We start from the raw sequence: 17458 nt of genomic DNA, 5'->3' as shown, positions 1-17458 counted from the left end.
ACAGGCTCATGAATAATGGATCGGCACATGACTGCCGGCACGGGACAGCCCGAGCCACTCTCGCTGAAACGCTACCGGGGCTCCCAAAACGGCAGAAAACCAGCTTTTAAGCCTAAACCATCCATGTGTAACATCTAAAATATTACAAACGTGTACTTTATAAACGGGTCGTGTGCGTTGTCGTGCAGATTAACCCGCGCCCTGATGGGGGGCCATTTTGGCCCCCCCCCTGTGGTTTTTCTTAAATAGCGAGAAAACGGCGGCGCGCAGCGCCGCCAAATTTTGGGTACCTTACCGGACATCAATTTGACACCTTCACACAAAATTTCAAGTCACAGGTCACCTCAGGTCAGGAGTTATTGAGGTCAAACTGAGGTCTTGTTCGAGTAAAAATGAGCAAAAAACATGACATCTTGAAACGCTCACCAATTCTAGAGTTAACAAGCAATTTTAAAGCTCTTTATGTGGTTGTGTAGACAAAAGACGGCGCTACAAAACTGCTATCTCGGATTTTCGAAATTTTGGGATTTTGACCCCCAAAAATCAAAAAAATTGATTTAAATTTTTCGAATTTCGAAAAAAAACCAGAATATATGTGATAGTCCCTGCGCTCTTCGATATACATACCAAATTTTAGATCGATACCTCTTTTTTTGGCCAAGTTATAGCGAAAAAACTGTTAAAAATTGATGACGTCAAATTTTTTAACTCAATTTTTAGCAATTCTAGACCTCGTAGCGCAAAACGGAGACCACCATTGAACTCCCCGTGACGAGCTGCATCGAATCGATACCCATTTTATGCAAAAATATCAACTTTGAAATTTGACCTAATTTGACCTGACCTTGACCTGACCTTGACCTGACCTTGACCAAAACGTGACCTAAGCTGGCCCTTAAGTCTGTCTGACCCACATAATCGCATTTGTCATGTAAAATGGACCATAAAACATGTATCACACGACACTTTCATATTGTGACCCCCCAGTGACCTGACCTCTGTGACCTGACCTGGTATCAGTGACCTCAAATAGCAAAATATGTGTTTGAAGAACATTTGCCCATCGATGATTTTCAATGAAATGCATTTTACACGATTTTACAACGCATTTCTTGAAATGCCTGTTAACGGTGAAAATTCGACCTTTGACCTGACCTGTGACGTCATCGGTTTGACCGAGGTCAATGAAATTGGGTCACAAGGTAGTTCCCCGTTGGGGCTATCCAACACCGTTTACCGCTTGTCGCTATGTTGCGTGGTTCTCGAGATCTGAGGGGGGGGGCCAAAATGCCCCCCCCCCCCCCATCAGACCGCGTTGCTCGGCAGACCCCATCTGGGCGCGGGTTAAGTGAACATTTTTATGTTCAGTGCACGACCATCGGTGTTTTCAAACGGCGCTCCTCGGGCAGCTCCTTCTCGTTTCCAATGGCGCTGCTCGAAGTAATGCCCATCTGTTTCCAAAAGGTGTTGCTCGAAGTAACTCTGGTCCGTTTACGAACGACAATATTCGGAGCAGTTTCGATCCGTTTTCAAGCTTGACCGGTACTGTGTTCCTCCCCACGCCCCGTCTCCGCCCCTGCAGGCGGGCTACTACGGCCTGCGGCCGGGTGCGGGCTGCCGCCGCTGTGACTGCGCCTCGCCGGGCTCTGCGCCCGAGGTGTGTGACCCGGAGACTGGCCGGTGCCTGTGCCGGCGCGGGGTCGGCGGCGCGCGCTGCACCGCCTGTCTGCCCGGCTACTTTCTGCTCTCCAGCTCCGGCTGCCGCGGTGAGCGGAAGGCGAGGACGGGGAGGGATGGATGGAGAGGGACAGAAACAGACTAAGGGATTGACGGGAAAGGGTGAGGGGTGGTGCGAATAGTCGGGCCAGTCAGTCATACATGCATCTGTTGGCAAACTATGTTGTGTGTCCCGAAGCTGTATTTTTGTGTTCTGCTTGTGATGTATAAGCCTAATAGGCTATACAAAATTGAAAACATGTAGGTGCCGATTTTGTATCGTGACGTTGCTGTGCTGACCGGGCGGTCCCGTTGGCAGAGTGCGGTCCGTGCGACCTGCCGGGTCACCTGTGTGACCCCGACACGGGTCACTGCACCTGTCCACCGCACACAGTCGGCGCCGCCTGTCAGCTGTGTGAGCCGGGCTACTGGGGCCACCACCCCACCGCCGGCTGTAGGGTCAGTGCCCAATGTCCATCACCAGTGGAGGCTGTGTCTAAGCAGTTCGCCTAATATGCATCATGATTTGTCTCAGGCAGAAATGTTTATTTGATAATGACCTATGCACGACCATTAGAAGCAGACGTAAGACTTGACAGTAGACACTATACAGTATACACATACATTACATATAGACATAGAAGTCATAAATATCGCATAGAGAATATGATGTAAGAGAAACTCTGTAGCTGTCAAATTAATAAAACTTGCTGCAATGTCCCGCGGCCGGCAGAAATGCGCCTGCAACCAGACGGGCTCAGTGTCCGTCCACTGCGACTCGTGGACGGGCCGCTGCGGGTGCGCCGGCGGCTTCGGAGGTCCCAGGTCAGTCACGGGTCAATGTCAGGTCAGATCAGGTCAGGTCTGGTCAACCAACCAATCACTGTGGTGGTTGATGTTTACCTTCACCTCTTCCCATGTTGGGGCATAACCTCATTTTCCTATGGTAAAGAATTCCTTCAGATTTGGCAGCTGTTAGAATCTTTCAATCTGGCTGCCGCCCGCGCTGATTTTGTTTTGTTTTTGTGTTGTGGCTTTTTTGCGTGAAGTGGTTAGTGTTGACTTTGTTGTATTTGTTTGTATCGTTGGTCTGTTTTCAACCTATAACCTGACATAAAGGTCATGCCGAAATTGCTCATAGCAAGAAGCTTTACAAGAATGGCATTTGTCGTGACTGCAAAGGTCATTACAGCCTTGTGTTTGTGATTGTTGCGCTCAGTGCTGACCGGGTCAAGGTCGGGTCAGTTCAGGAGAATGTTGTGTTAGTATTTTTATCTATAGTGGTTACGCTGATATTTTCTGCTGCTGTCTGCTAGCCCCCGACCGGTCGTCAGCCCATTTACCGTGATGTCCGTGAAGTTAGCGTCAGCAACAGCAACGAATACAGCGTCGGATTCAGAATCGCTTAAAAAACTCATATTAGGTCAATTGGGGGACGGGGAGCAAGAATATGACCTTTATTTGGCCCTAGCTCTTACCCCTTACCCCTTAATCGGCCCTTAAAGGAAGGGGCGCGTCAAAAGTGCCTCAAGGGTTCGTCTGATCGCCAAAATAAGGGTCGCAATCGATTCCTCGGGTCAATATCTAGCCGCAGCCTAGGATTCCAGATGTGTGCAACTTACCCCTTACCCCTTAATCGGCCCTTAAAGGAAGGGGCGCGTCAAAAGTGCCTCAAGGGTTCGTCTGATCGCCAAAATAATGGTCGCAATCGATTCCTCGGGTCAATATCTAGCCGCAGCCTCGGGTTCCAGATGTGCACAACTTACCCCTTACCCCTTAATCGGCCCTTAAAAGAAGGGGCGCGTCAAAAGTGCCTCAAAGGTTCGTCTGATCGCCAAAATAAGGGTCGCAATCGATTCCTCGGGTCAATATCTAGCCGCAGCCTCGGGTTCCAGATGTGTGCAACTTACCCCTTACCCCTTAATCGGCCCTTAAAGGAAGGGGCGCGTCAAAAGTGCCTCAAGGGTTCGTCTGATCGCCAAAATAAGGGTCGCAATCGATTCCCCGGGTCAATATCTAGCCGCAGCCTGGGGTTCCAGATGTGTGCAACTTACCCCTTACCCCTTAATCGGCCCTTAAGGGAAGGGGCGCGTCAAAAGTGCCTCAAGGGTTCGTCTGATCGCCAAAATAAGGGTCGCAATCGATTCCCCGGGTCAATATCTAGCCGCAGCCTCGGGTTCCAGATGTGTGCAACTTACCCCTTACCCCTTAATCGGCCCTTAAAGGAAGGGGCGCGTCAAAAGTGCCTCAAGGGTTCGTCTGATCGCCAAAATAAGGGTCGCAATCGATTCCTCGGGTCAATATCTAGCCGCAGCCTAGGGTTCCAGGTGTGTGCAACTTACCCCTTACCCCTTAATCGGCCCTTAAAGGAAGGGGCGCGTCAAAAGTGCCTCAAGGGTTCGTCTGATCGCCAAAATAAGGGTCGCAATCGATTCCTCGGGTCAATATCTAGCCGCAGCCTCGGGTTCCAGATGTGTGCAACTTACCCCTTACCCCTTAATCGGCCCTTAAAGGAAGGGGCGCGTCAAAAGTGCCTCAAGGGTTCGTCTGATCGCCAAAATAAGGGTCACAATCGATTCCTCGGGTCAATATCTAGCCGCAGCCTCGGGTTCCAGATGTGTGCAACTTACCCCTTACCCCTTAATCGGCCCTTAAAGGAAGGGGCGCGTCAAAAATGCCTCAAGGGTTCGTCTGATCGCCAAAATAAGGGTCGCAATCGATTCCCCGGGTCAATATCTAGCCGCAGCCTCGGGTTCCAGATGTGTGCAACTTACCCCTTACCCCTTAATCGGCCCTTAAAGGAAGGGGCGCGTCAAAAGTGCCTCAAGGGTTCGTCTGATCGCCAAAATAAGGGTCGCAATCGATTCCTCGGGTCAATATCTAGCCGCAGCCTAGGGTTCCAGGTGTGTGCAACTTACCCCTTACCCCTTAATCGGCCCTTAAAGGAAGGGGCGCGTCAAAAGTGCCTCAAGGGTTCGTCTGATCGCCAAAATAAGGGTCGCAATCGATTCCTCGGGTCAATATCTAGCCGCAGCCTCGGGTTCCAGATGTGTGCAACTTACCCCTTACCCCTTAATCGGCCCTTAAAGGAAGGGGCGCGTCAAAAGTGCCTCAAGGGTTCGTCTGATCGCCAAAATAAGGGTCGCAATCGATTCCTCGGGTCAATATCTAGCCGCAGCCTGGGGTTCCAGATGTGTGCAACTTACCCCTTACCCCTTAATCGGCCCTTAAGGGAAGGGGCGCGTCAAAAGTGCCTCAAGGGTTCGTCTGATCGCCAAAATAAGGGTCGCAATCGATTCCCCGGGTCAATATCTAGCCGCAGCCTCGGGTTCCAGATGTGTGCAACTTACCCCTTACCCCTTAATCGGCCCTTAAAGGAAGGGGCGCGTCAAAAGTGCCTCAAGGGTTCGTCTGATCGCCAAAATAAGGGTCGCAATCGATTCCTCGGGTCAATATCTAGCCGCAGCCTAGGGTTCCAGGTGTGTGCAACTTACCCCTTACCCCTTAATCGGCCCTTAAAGGAAGGGGCGCGTCAAAAGTGCCTCAAGGGTTCGTCTGATCGCCAAAATAAGGGTCGCAATCGATTCCTCGGGTCAATATCTAGCCGCAGCCTCGGGTTCCAGATGTGTGCAACTTACCCCTTACCCCTTAATCGGCCCTTAAAGGAAGGGGCGCGTCAAAAGTGCCTCAAGGGTTCGTCTGATCGCCAAAATAAGGGTCACAATCGATTCCTCGGGTCAATATCTAGCCGCAGCCTCGGGTTCCAGATGTGTGCAACTTACCCCTTACCCCTTAATCGGCCCTTAAAGGAAGGGGCGCGTCAAAAATGCCTCAAGGGTTCGTCTGATCGCCAAAATAAGGGTCGCAATCGATTCCCCGGGTCAATATCTAGCCGCAGCCTCGGGTTCCAGATGTGTGCAACTTACCCCTTACCCCTTAATCGGCCCTTAAAGGAAGGGGCGCGTCAAAAGTGCCTCAGGGGTTCGTCTGATCGCCAAAATAAGGGTCGCAATCGATTCCTCGGGTCAATATCTAGCCGCAGCCTAGGGTTCCAGGTGTGTGCAACTTACCCCTTACCCCTTAATCGGCCCTTAAAGGAAGGGGCGCGTCAAAAGTGCCTCAAGGGTTCGTCTGATCGCCAAAATAAGGGTCGCAATCGATTCCTCGGGTCAATATCTAGCCGCAGCCTCGGGTTCCAGATGTGTGCAACTTACCCCTTACCCCTTAATCGGCCCTTAAAGGAAGGGGCGCGTCAAAAGTGCCTCAAGGGTTCGTCTGATCGCCAAAATAAGGGTCGCAATCGATTCCTCGGGTCAATATCTAGCCGCAGCCTCGGGTTCCAGATGTGTGCAACTTACCCCTTACCCCTTAATCGGCCCTTAAAGGAAGGGGCGCGTCAAAAAAAAGTGCCTCAAAGGTTCGTCTGATCGCCAAAATAAGGGTCGCAATCGATTCCTCGGGTCAATATCTAGCCGCAGCCTCGGGTTCCAGATGTGTGCAACTTACCCCTTACCCCTTCATCGGCCCTTAAAGGAAGGGGCGCGTCAAAAGTGCCTCAAGGGTTCGTCTGATCGCCAAAATAAGGGTCGCAATCGATTCCCCGGGTCAATATCTAGCCGCAGCCTCGGGTTCCAGATGTGTGCAACTTACCCCTTACCCCTTAATCGGCCCTTAAAGGAAGGGGCGCGTCAAAAGTGCCTCAAGGGTTCGTCTGATCGCCAAAATAAGGGTCGCAATCGATTCCCCGGGTCAATATCTAGCCGCAACCTCGGGTTCCAGATGTGTGCAACTTACCCCTTACCCCTTAATCGGCCCTTAAATGAAGGGGCGCGTCAAAAGTGCCTCAAGGGTTCGTCTGATCGCCAAAATAAGGGTCGCAATCGATTCCCCGGGTCAATATCTAGCCGCAGCCTCGGGTTCCAGATGTGTGCAACTTACCCCTTACCCCTTAATCGGCCCTTAAAGGAAGGGGCGCGTCAAAAGTGCCTCAAGGGTTCGTCTGATCGCCAAAATAAGGGTCGCAATCGATTCCTCGGGTCAATATCTAGCCGCAGCCTCGGGTTCCAGATGTGTGCAACTTACTCCTTACCCCTTAATCGGCCCTTAAATGAAGGGGCGCGTCAATAGTGCCTCAAGGGTTCGTCTGATCGCCAAAATAAGGGTCGCAATCGATTCCTCGGGTCAATATCTAGCCACAGCCTCGAGTTCCAGATGTGTGCAACTTACCCCTTACCCCTTAATCGGCCCTTAAATGAAGGGGCGCGTCAAAAGTGCCTCAAGGGTTCGTCTGATCGCCAAAATAAGGGTCGCACTCGCAATCGATTCCCCGGGTCAATATCTAGCCGCAGCCTCGGGTTCCAGATGTGTGCAACTTACCCCTTACCCCTTAATCGGCCCTTAAAGGAAGGGGCGCGTCAAAAGTGCCTCAAGGGTTCGTCTGATCGCCAAAATAAGGGTCGCAATCGATTCCTCGGGTCAATATCTAGCCGCAGCCTCGGGTTTCAGATGTGTGCAGCTTACCCCTTACCCCTTAATCGGCCCTTAAGGGAAGGGGCGCGTCAAAAGTGCCTCAAGGGTTCGTCTGATCGCCAAAATAAGGGTCGCAATCGATTCCCGGGTCAATATCTAGCCGCAGCCTCGGGTTCCAGATGTGTGCAACTTACCCCTTACCCCTTAATCGGCCCTTAAAGGAAGGGGCGCGTCAAAAGTGCCTCAAGGGTTCGTCTGATCGCCAAAATAAGGGTCGCAATCTATTCCTCGGGTCAATATCTAGCCGCAGCCTCGGGTTTCAGATGTGTGCAACTTACTCCTTACCCCTTAATCGGCCCTTAAATGAAGGGGCGCGTCAAAAGTGCCTCAAGGGTTCGTCTGATCGCCAAAATAAGGGTCGCAATCGATTCCTCGGGTCAATATCTAGCCGCAGCCTCGAGTTCCAGATGTGTGCAACTTACCCCTTACCCCTTAATCGGCCCTTAAATGAAGGGGCGCGTCAAAAGTGCCTCAAGGGTTCGTCTGATCGCCAAAATAAGGGTCGCACTCGCAATCGATTCCCCGGGTCAATATCTAGCCGCAGCCTCGGGTTCCAGATGTGTGCAACTTACCCCTTACCCCTTAATCGGCCCTTAAAGGAAGGGGCGCGTCAAAAGTGCCTCAAGGGTTCGTCTGATCGCCAAAATAAGGGTCGCAATCGATTCCTCGGGTCAATATCTAGCCGCAGCCTCGGGTTTCAGATGTGTGCAGCTTACCCCTTACCCCTTAATCGGCCCTTAAGGGAAGGGGCGCGTCAAAAGTGCCTCAAGGGTTCGTCTGTTTTGGCGATCAGACGAACCCTTGAGGCACTTTTGACGCGCCCCTTCCTTTAACGGCCGATTAAGGGATAAGGGGTAAGTTGCACACATCTGGAACCCGAGGCTGCGGCTAGATATTGACCCGAGGAATCGATTGCGACCCTTATTTTGGCGATCAGACGAACCCTTGAGGCACTTTTGACGCGCCCCTTCCTTTAAGGGCCGATTAAGGGGTAAGGGGTAAGTTGCACACATCTGGAACCCGAGGCTGCGGCTAGATATTGACCCGAGGAATCGATTGCGACCCTTATTTTGGCGATCAGACGAACCCTTGAGGCACTTTTGACGCGCCCCTTCCTTTAAGGGCCGATTAAGGGGTAAGGGGTAAGTTCCACACATCTGGAACCCGAAACTGCGGCTAGATATTGACCCGGGGAATCGATTGCGACCCTTATTTTGGCGATCAGACGAACCCTTGAGGCACTTTTGACGCGCCCCTTCATTGAAGGGCCGATTAAGGGGTAAGGGGTAAGTTGCACACATCTGAAACCCGAGGCTGCGGCTAGATATTGACCCGAGGAATCGATTGCGACCCTTATTTTGGCGATCAGACGAACCCTTGAGGCACTTTTGACGCGCCCCTTCCATTAAGGGCCGATTAAGGGGTAAGGGGTAAGTTACACACATCTGTAACCCGAAGCTGCGGCTAGATATTGACCCGGGGAATCGATTGCGACCCTTATTTTGGCGATCAGACGAACCCTTGAGGCACTTTTGACGCGCCCCTTCCTTTAAGGGCCGATTAAGGGGTAAGGGGTAAGTTGCACACATCTGGAACCGGAGGCTGCGGCTAGATATTGACCCGGAAAATCGATTGCGACCCTTATTTTGGCGATCAGAGGCACTTGAGGCACTTTTGACGCGCCCCTTCCTTTAAGGGCCGATTAAGGGGTAAGGGGTAAGTTGCACACATCTGGAACCCGAGGCTGCGGCTAGATATTGACCCGAGGAATCGATTGCGACCCTTATTTTGGCGATCAGACGAACCCTTGAGGCACTTTTGACGCGCCCCTTCCTTTAAGGGCCGATTAAGGGGTAAGGGGTAAGTTGCACACATCTGGAACCCGAGGTTGCGGCTAGATATTGACCCGAGGAATCGATTGCGACCCTTATTTTGGCGATCAGACGAACCCTTGAGGCACTTTTGACGCGCCCCTTCCTTTAAGGGCCGATTAAGGGGTAAGGGGTAAGTTGCACACATCTGGAACCCGAGGCTGCGGCTAGATATTGACCCGGGGAATCGATTGCGACCCTTATTTTGGCGATCAGACGAATCCTTGAGGCACTTTTGACGCGCCCCTTCCTTTAAGGGCCGATTAAGGGGTAAGGGGTAAGTTGCACACATCTGGAACCCGAGGCTGCGGCTAGATATTGACCCGAGGAATCGATTGCGACCCTTATTTTGGCGATTAGACGAACCCTTGAGGCACTTTTGACGCGCCCCTTCCTTTAAGGGCCGATTAAGGGGTAAGGGGTAAGTTGCACACATCTGGAACCCGAGGCTGCGGCTAGATATTGACCCGGGGAATCGATTGCGACCCTTATTTTGGCGATCAGACGAACACTTGAGGCACTTTTGACGCGCCCCTTCCTTTAAGGGCCGATTAAGGGGTAAGGGGTAAGTTGCACACATCTGGAACCGGAGGCTGCGGCTAGATATTGACCCGGAAAATCGATTGCGACCCTTATTTTGGCGATCAGACGAACCCTTGAGGCACTTTTGACGCGCCCCTTCCTTTAAGGGCCGATTAAGGGGTAAGGGGTAAGTTGCACACATCTGGAACCCGAGGCTGCGGCTAGATATTGACCCGGGGAATCGATTGCGACCCTTATTTTGGCGATCAGACGAACCCTTGAGGCACTTTTGACGCGCCCCTTCCTTTAAGGGCCGATTAAGGGGTAAGGGGTAAGTTGCACACATCTGGAACCCCAGGCTGCGGCTAGATATTGACCCGAGGAATCGATTGCGACCCTTATTTTGGCGATCAGACGAACCCTTGAGGCACTTTTGACGCGCCCCTTCCTTTAAGGGCCGATTAAGGGGTAAGGGGTAAGTTGCACACATCTGGAACCCGAGGCTGCGGCTAGATATTGACCCGAGGAATCGATTGCGACCCTTATTTTGGCGATCAGACGAACCCTTGAGGCACTTTTGACGCGCCCCTTGCCTTAAGGGCCGATTAAGGGGTAAGGGGTAAGTTGCACACATCTGGAACCCGAGGCTGCGGCTAGATATTGACCCGGGGAATCGATTGCGACCCTTATTTTGGCGATCAGACGAACCCTTGAGGCACTTTTGACGCGCCCCTTCCTTTAAGGGCCGATTAAGGTGTAAGGGGTAAGTTGCACACATCTGGAACCCGAGGCTGCGGCTAGATATTGACCCGGGGAATCGATTGCGACCCTTATTTTGGCGATCAGACGAACCCTTGAGGCACTTTTGACGCGCCCCTTCCTTTAAGGGCCGATTAAGGGGTAAGGGGTAAGTTGCACACATCTGAAACCCGAGGCTGCGGCTAGATATTGACCTGAGGAATCGATTGCGACCCTTATTTTGGCGATCAGACGAACCCTTGAGGCACTTTTGACGCGCCCCTTCCTTTAAGGGCCGATTAAGGGGTAAGGGGTAAGTTGCACACATCTGGAACCCGAGGCTGCGGCTAGATATTGACCCGGGGAATCGATTGCGACCCTTATTTTGGCGATCAGACGAACCCTTGAGGCACTTTTGACGCGCCCCTTCCTTTAAGGGCCGATTAAGGGGTAAGGGGTAAGTTGCACACATCTGGAACCGGAGGCTGCGGCTAGATATTGACCCGGAAAATCGATTGCGACCCTTATTTTGGCGATCAGACGAACCCTTGAGGCACTTTTGACGCGCCCCTTCCTTTAAGGGCCGATTAAGGGGTAAGGGGTAAGTTGCACACATCTGGAACCCGAGGCTGCGGCTAGATATTGACCCGAGGAATCGATTGCGACCCTTATTTTGGCGATCAGACGAACCCTTGAGGCACTTTTGACGCGCCCCTTCCTTTAAGGGCCGATTAAGGGGTAAGGGGTAAGTTGCACACATCTGGAACCCGAGGCTGCGGCTAGATATTGACCCGGGGAATCGATTGCGACCCTTATTTTGGCGATCAGACGAACCCTTGAGGCACTTTTGACGCGCCCCTTCATTTAAGGGCCGATTAAGGGGTAAGGGGTAAGTTGCACACATCTGGAACCCGAGGCTGCGGCTAGATATTGACCCGAGGAATCGATTGCGACCCTTATTTTGGCGATCAGACGAGCCCTTGAGGCACTTTTGACGCGCCCCTTCCTTTAAGGGCCGATTAAGGGGTAAGGGGTAAGTTGCACACATCTGGAACCCGAGGCTACGGCTAGATATTGACCCGAGGAATCGATTGCGACCCTTATTTTGGCGATCAGACGAACCCTTGAGGCACTTTTGACGCGCCCCTTCCTTTATGGGCCGATTAAGGGGTAAGGGGTAAGTTGCACACATCTGGAACCCGAGGCTGCGGCTAGATATTGACCCGGAAATCGATTGCGACCCTTATTTTGGCGATCAGACGAACCCTTGAGGCACTTTTGACGCGCCCCTTCCTTTAACCCTCGCCCTGGCAGGGGGGGGGGGGTCGATGCGACCCCCCCCCCCCCCTAAGGTTTTTCGAAGATAGCGTAAAAACGGCGGCGCGCAGCGCCGCCAAATTTGGCACAGCCTATGGGGCAACCTTTTTACATATGACCTGAAAATTTCAGGTCCGGGTGACCTTGGGTCAGGTCACCAGGTCAGAAAAACCGGTACAAGGTCATGGTCAAATTTCAATTTTCTTTTTGCACCTGTCCAACTCACAGTTTTGCACTGATTTCCTTCAAACTTTCAGGATGTTCTAAGGTCACCGAGTTGTATAACATATAGTTCGGGTTTTTTGAGGTCACTGACCTGAGGTCAGTTACAGGTCATTACGTCGTTATGTTAAGCCTATGGGAAAATACTAAATTCGGAAAATACTGGAGATATCCGCTTCGTTCTATCACTTTTGTGCTTGGAAACCACAGTACTTAACAGCAGGTCACTTGGTGCTTCTTTGTTTGGAGTACTTATCCATGGGTCAGGTCAAATGAGGTCAACTGATGTCAAATGACGTTTTTGCCAATAACTTGGCACATAATGACGCTAGAGCTTAAAAAATGGTATCATTGTGTTCCTGGTGATCAGCCGAATCGAATGATATGCGATATGATGCAATTTGGTTAACTTGAACTTAATTTATTAATTTAAGTTTACTTAAAATTTAAGAAAAACTTTAAGTACACTTAAGCAAGCTAAAAAGTATATCATTCGACGCGCCTTGACGTGCTGAGTTCACTGGTGCTTTTCTTTTTGCTCTATCTTAATTACATCAAAAATTATAAGCGAAAAACTTTTGACCTGTTTTTAGCGAAATTTTTACATTTATACCCCCCAAAACCCCCCTAAATATTGACCTAGAGCAACCAAATTTGCACAGGGGCGAGAACTCCAGGGGGCCCACCTACCTACCAAATTTGGTGTTTCTAGGTGCCATAGGAGCCAATCGCGAGGGGGGGGGTCGCATCGACCCCCCCTGCCAGGCCGTGTTATGAAAAATGCCCTGCCAGGGCGAGGGTTAAGGGCCGATTAACCCTAGAACGCCTAGGGGGGGAGTTGTATCAACCCCCCCTGAGGTTTTTTCGAAGTGCACGCTAAACGGCTTGTCGTAGCGGGCTGAAATTTTCAATACCCTCTGGGGCAACCTTTGCGCATCTTTTGCCGAAAAAAAATTGATCGGGTCATGTCAGGTCACGGAGTTATGACGTCATAAGAGGTACAGCCTCCGGCCGGATTTTCACAAACTGAGTGCCAACGCCCGAGGTTTCCTGCCGGTGGTACGGACATCGGTTGATGGATCGTGATGAAACTTCCCATGCATGTTGGGGCAAGTATTGGCTATTATATGGTATAAGAAATTTGACCGGGTCAGGTCAGGTCACGGAGGTATGACGTCACAAGAGGAACAGCGTCCGGTACTATTTTTGAAAAGCGCCCGAACCACTATTTTGCTAATTCTTGTCACCTCAATGGGAATATGCAGCAATATTAGCTTCTGTAGGGAGCAAATGGACCTCCCAAATCCAAAAATACAATCAGATTTCAAAAATTTAAATTTTGATTTTTCGAATTTCTGCCGCCGACTGTGACCTTGCCGACTTCCGGCGCTCCCAACGCGCCATTTTTAGAGCTAGGGAAACGAAATACATACCAAAGGATAGAGAATTGATCAAGGAACACGATAGTGAAGGTTTCAAGTCGATATCTCCCACGGTTTTGCCGCAATCGCCGCCGAAAGTTGAAAAAAGTCTATTTTTCCGAAAATTTGACCTTTGACCGGTCAAAAGTAGGTCAAATGTTGACCTAGGACCAAAAAATATACCACCAATCGCGAGATCTCGTTGAGAGCAATCCGTTGGTTTTTTCCGCTAAGCTCTACGACCTTCCGTTTCGAAACGCCAGGGGGGGGGGGGGGGGTCGTAACAACCCCCCCCCTTGGTCGTTCGTGTTATGAGAAATGGCCTGGTCGTGCGAGGGTTAAGGGGTAAGGGGTAAGTTGCACACATCTGGAACCCGAGGCTGCGGCTAGATATTGACCCGGGGAATCGATTGCGACCCTTATTTTGGCGATCAGACGAACCCTTGAGGCACTTTTGACGCGCCCCTTCCTTTAAGGGCCGATTAAGGGGTAAGGGGTAAGTTGCACACATCTGGAACCCGAGGCTGCGGCTAGATATTGACCCGAGGAATCGATTGCGACCCTTATTTTGGCGATCAGACGAACCCTTGAGGCACTTTTGACGCGCCCCTTCCTTTAAGGGCCGATTAAGGGGTAAGGGGTAAGTTGCACACATCTGGAACCCGAGGCTGCGGCTAGATATTGACCCGAGGAATCGATTGCGACCCTTATTTTGGCGATCAGACGAACCCTTGAGGCACTTTTGACGCGCCCCTTCCTCTAAGGGCCGATTAAGGGGTAAGGGGTAAGTTGCACACATCTGGAACCCGAGGCTGCGGCTAGATATTGACCCGGGGAATCGATTGCGACCCTTATTTTGGCGATCAGACGAACCCTTGAGGCACTTTTGACGCGCCCCTTCCTTTAAGGGCCGATTAAGGGGTAAGGGGTAAGTTGCACACATCTGGAACCCGAGGCTGCGGCTAGATATTGACCCGAGGAATCGATTGCGACCCTTATTTTGGCGATCAGACGAACCCTTGAGGCACTTTTGACGCGCCCCTTCCTTTAAGGGCCGATTAAGGGGTAAGGGGTAAGTTGCACACATCTGGAACCCGAGGCTGCGGCTAGATATTGACCCGGGGAATCGATTGCAACCCTTATTTTGGCGATCAGGCAAACCCTTGAGGCACTTTTGACGCGCCCCTTCCTTTAAGGGCCGATTAAGGGGTAAGGGGTAAGTTGCACACATCTGGAACCCGAGGCTGCGGCTAGATATTGACCCGGGGAATCGATTGCGACCCTTATTTTGGCGATCAGACGAACCCTTGAGGCACTTTTGACGCGCCCCTTCCTTTAAGGGCCGATTAAGGGGTAAGGGGTAAGTTGCACACATCTGGAACCCGAGGCTGCGGCTAGATATTGACCCGAATAATCGATTGCGGCCCTTATTTTGGCGATCAGACGAACCCTTGAGGCACTTTTGACGCGCCCCTTCCTTTAAGGGCCGATTAAGGGGTAAGGGGTAAGTTGCACACATCTGGAACCCGAGGCTGCGGCTAGATATTGACCCGGGGAATCGATTGCGACCCTTATTTTGGCGATCAGACGAACCCTTGAGGCACTTTTGACGCACCCCTTCCTTTAAGGGCCGATTAAGGGGTAAGGGGTAAGTTGCACACATCTGGAACCCGAGGCTGCGGCTAGATATTGACCCGGGGAATCGATTGCGACCCTTATTTTGGCGATCAGACGAACCCTTGAGGCACTTTTGACGCGCCCCTTCCTTTAAGGGCCGATTAAGGGGTAAGGGGTAAGTTGCACACATCTGGAACCCGAGGCTGCGGCTAGATATTGACCCGAGGAATCGATTGCGACCCTTATTTTGGCGATCAGACGAACCCTTGAGGCACTTTTGACGCGCCCCTTCCTTTAAGGGCCGATTAAGGGGTAAGGGGTAAGTTGCACACATCTGGAACCCGAGGCTGCGGCTAGATATTGACCCGAGGAATCGATTGCGACCCTTATTTTGGCGATCAGACGAACCCTTGAGGCACTTTTGACGCGCCCCTTCCTTTAAGGGCCGATTAAGGGGTAAGGGGTAAGTTGCACACATCTGGAACCCGAGGCTGCGGCTAGATATTGACCCGGGGAATCGATTGCGACCCTTATTTTGGCGATCAGACGAACCCTTGAGGCACTTTTGACGCGCCCCTTCCTTTAAGGGCCGATTAAGGGGTAAGGGGTAAGTTGCACACATCTGGAACCCGAGGCTGCGGCTAGATATTGACCCGAGGAATCGATTGCGACCCTTATTTTGGCGATCAGACGAACCCTTGAGGCACTTTTGACGCGCCCCTTCCTTTAAGGGCCGATTAAGGGGTAAGGGGTAAGTTGCACACATCTGGAACCCGAGGCTGCGGCTAGATATTGACCCGAGGAATCGATTGCGACCCTTATTTTGGCGATCAGACGAACCCTTGAGGCACTTTTGACGCGCCCCTTCCTTTAAGGGCCGATTAAGGGGTAAGGGGTAAGTTGCACACATCTGGAACCCGAGGCTGCGGCTAGATATTGACCCGGGGAATCGATTGCGACCCTTATTTTGGCGATCAGGCGAACCCTTGAGGCACTTTTGACGCGCCCCTTCCTTTAAGGGCCGATTAAGGGGTAAGGGGTAAGTTGCACACATCTGGAACCCGAGGCTGCGGCTAGATATTGACCCGGGGAATCGATTGCGACCCTTATTTTGGCGATCAGACGAACCCTTGAGGCACTTTTGATGCGCCCCTTCCTTTAAGGGCCGATTAAGGGGTAAGGGGTAAGTTGCACACATCTGGAACCCGAGGCTGCGGCTAGATATTGACCCGAGGAATCGATTGCGACCCTTATTTTGGCGATCAGACGAACCCTTGAGGCACTTTTGACGCGCCCCTTCCTTTAAGGGCCGATTAAGGGGTAAGGGGTAAGAGCTAGGGCCAAATAAAGGTCATATTCTTGCTCCCCGTCCCCCAATTGACCTAATATGAGTTTTTTAAGCGATTCTGAATCCGACGCTGTATTCGTTGCTGTTGCTGACGCTAACTTCACGGACATTTTACCGTGCCTACCAATTTGAGTTCTGGCCCTCAGTTGAACGGTCATCTGAACTGGCGCAATAGGTACCTATGCCTAATGCCTTGACTTGTGTATGAGCTAAAGGTATTGATTTTTCGTTCTTATCACCGAAATTGTTTTGCTATCAGTGGACGGGCGTGTCCATCCCGGTGGGATAACCCAGCGCCCCCGGTACAGTTTCGCTGCGGGCGCTGTGACACGTTCTGCCAGCGGGAGGTCCGGTCACGGTGTTGGCCTCGGCTCAATGAGGAGCCGCCCTGATCCCTCTGATCCTTACCCCTCAGCTGGAGGTGCACTGCCCACCCGCCGCTGTCGAGAAGAGACAGAACACGTCACTGTGAGGACATCAGTTATAGCACGCGGTCCCACAGGGCGGCCGTAGTGCCCCCACACCATGTGGCCCTGTTGTCGGGGGCCGTCCCAGGTCATGTCGAGTGCCGAGTCAAGTGCCCTGTCCCACCGAGAGGCCGCTTATCCGCCGGCCAGACTGTCCGGGGCGGTCGGGCGCCCACCGGTGTCCCCTATGCGTCATCTGTCTTATCAAGTTTGGCACATATTTGGGATTAGAACTGGCGTACTGACATCAGGCCTGATATGATACGAAACATCTTGAATCGCTGCCATTCATAGATATATTGGGATATATTTGTCAATGGATGATGAAAAAAGCAAATGAATGAATGGATTTCAAACACAAGTGCATGCAAATGAATGAATAAATAATGAATGAATGAATGAATGAATGAATGAATGAATGAATGAATGAATGAATGAATGAACGGATTAATGAGTGAATGAATGAATGAATAAATGAATGAATGAATGAATGAATGAATGTAGGCATGATTGAATGGATGAGTGAATGGGTGTCATGCGGTCGAGGATCCCTTTTTCGATAGACTGTCTCGGTTTTTGTGTTTTCAAATATATTTTGTATTTTTTTTTCTTTACGTCAGGTGTTCGAATTGTCGCACAAATGATCAGCACACACCGAACTGGTTACAGGTGCGAGCGCTGATCGCTGTG

At 51.4% G+C, this 17458-nt stretch overlaps 1 protein-coding gene across 1 annotated transcript in view; it reads left to right on the top strand.

Annotated features, from left to right (window-relative positions):
- Nucleotides 1-17458, top strand: part of LOC122390540 (laminin subunit alpha-1-like) — a 55102-nt gene that overhangs the window by 4665 nt on the left and 32979 nt on the right. Inside the window, exons 3-5 of the mRNA XM_043383592.1 lie at nucleotides 1583-1766; nucleotides 2036-2175; nucleotides 2450-2541. Coding sequence (XP_043239527.1) covers nucleotides 1583-1766; nucleotides 2036-2175; nucleotides 2450-2541 — 416 coding nt within the window. The remainder of the gene's footprint in view (nucleotides 1-1582; nucleotides 1767-2035; nucleotides 2176-2449; nucleotides 2542-17458) is intronic.

Source organism: Amphibalanus amphitrite, unplaced genomic scaffold, assembly GCF_019059575.1.
Source record: "Amphibalanus amphitrite isolate SeventyFive unplaced genomic scaffold, NRLGWU_Aamphi_draft 000400F_arrow, whole genome shotgun sequence".
NCBI lineage: Eukaryota > Metazoa > Arthropoda > Thecostraca > Balanomorpha > Balanidae > Amphibalanus > Amphibalanus amphitrite.
This window is presented reverse-complemented; position numbering and strand designations above follow the sequence as displayed.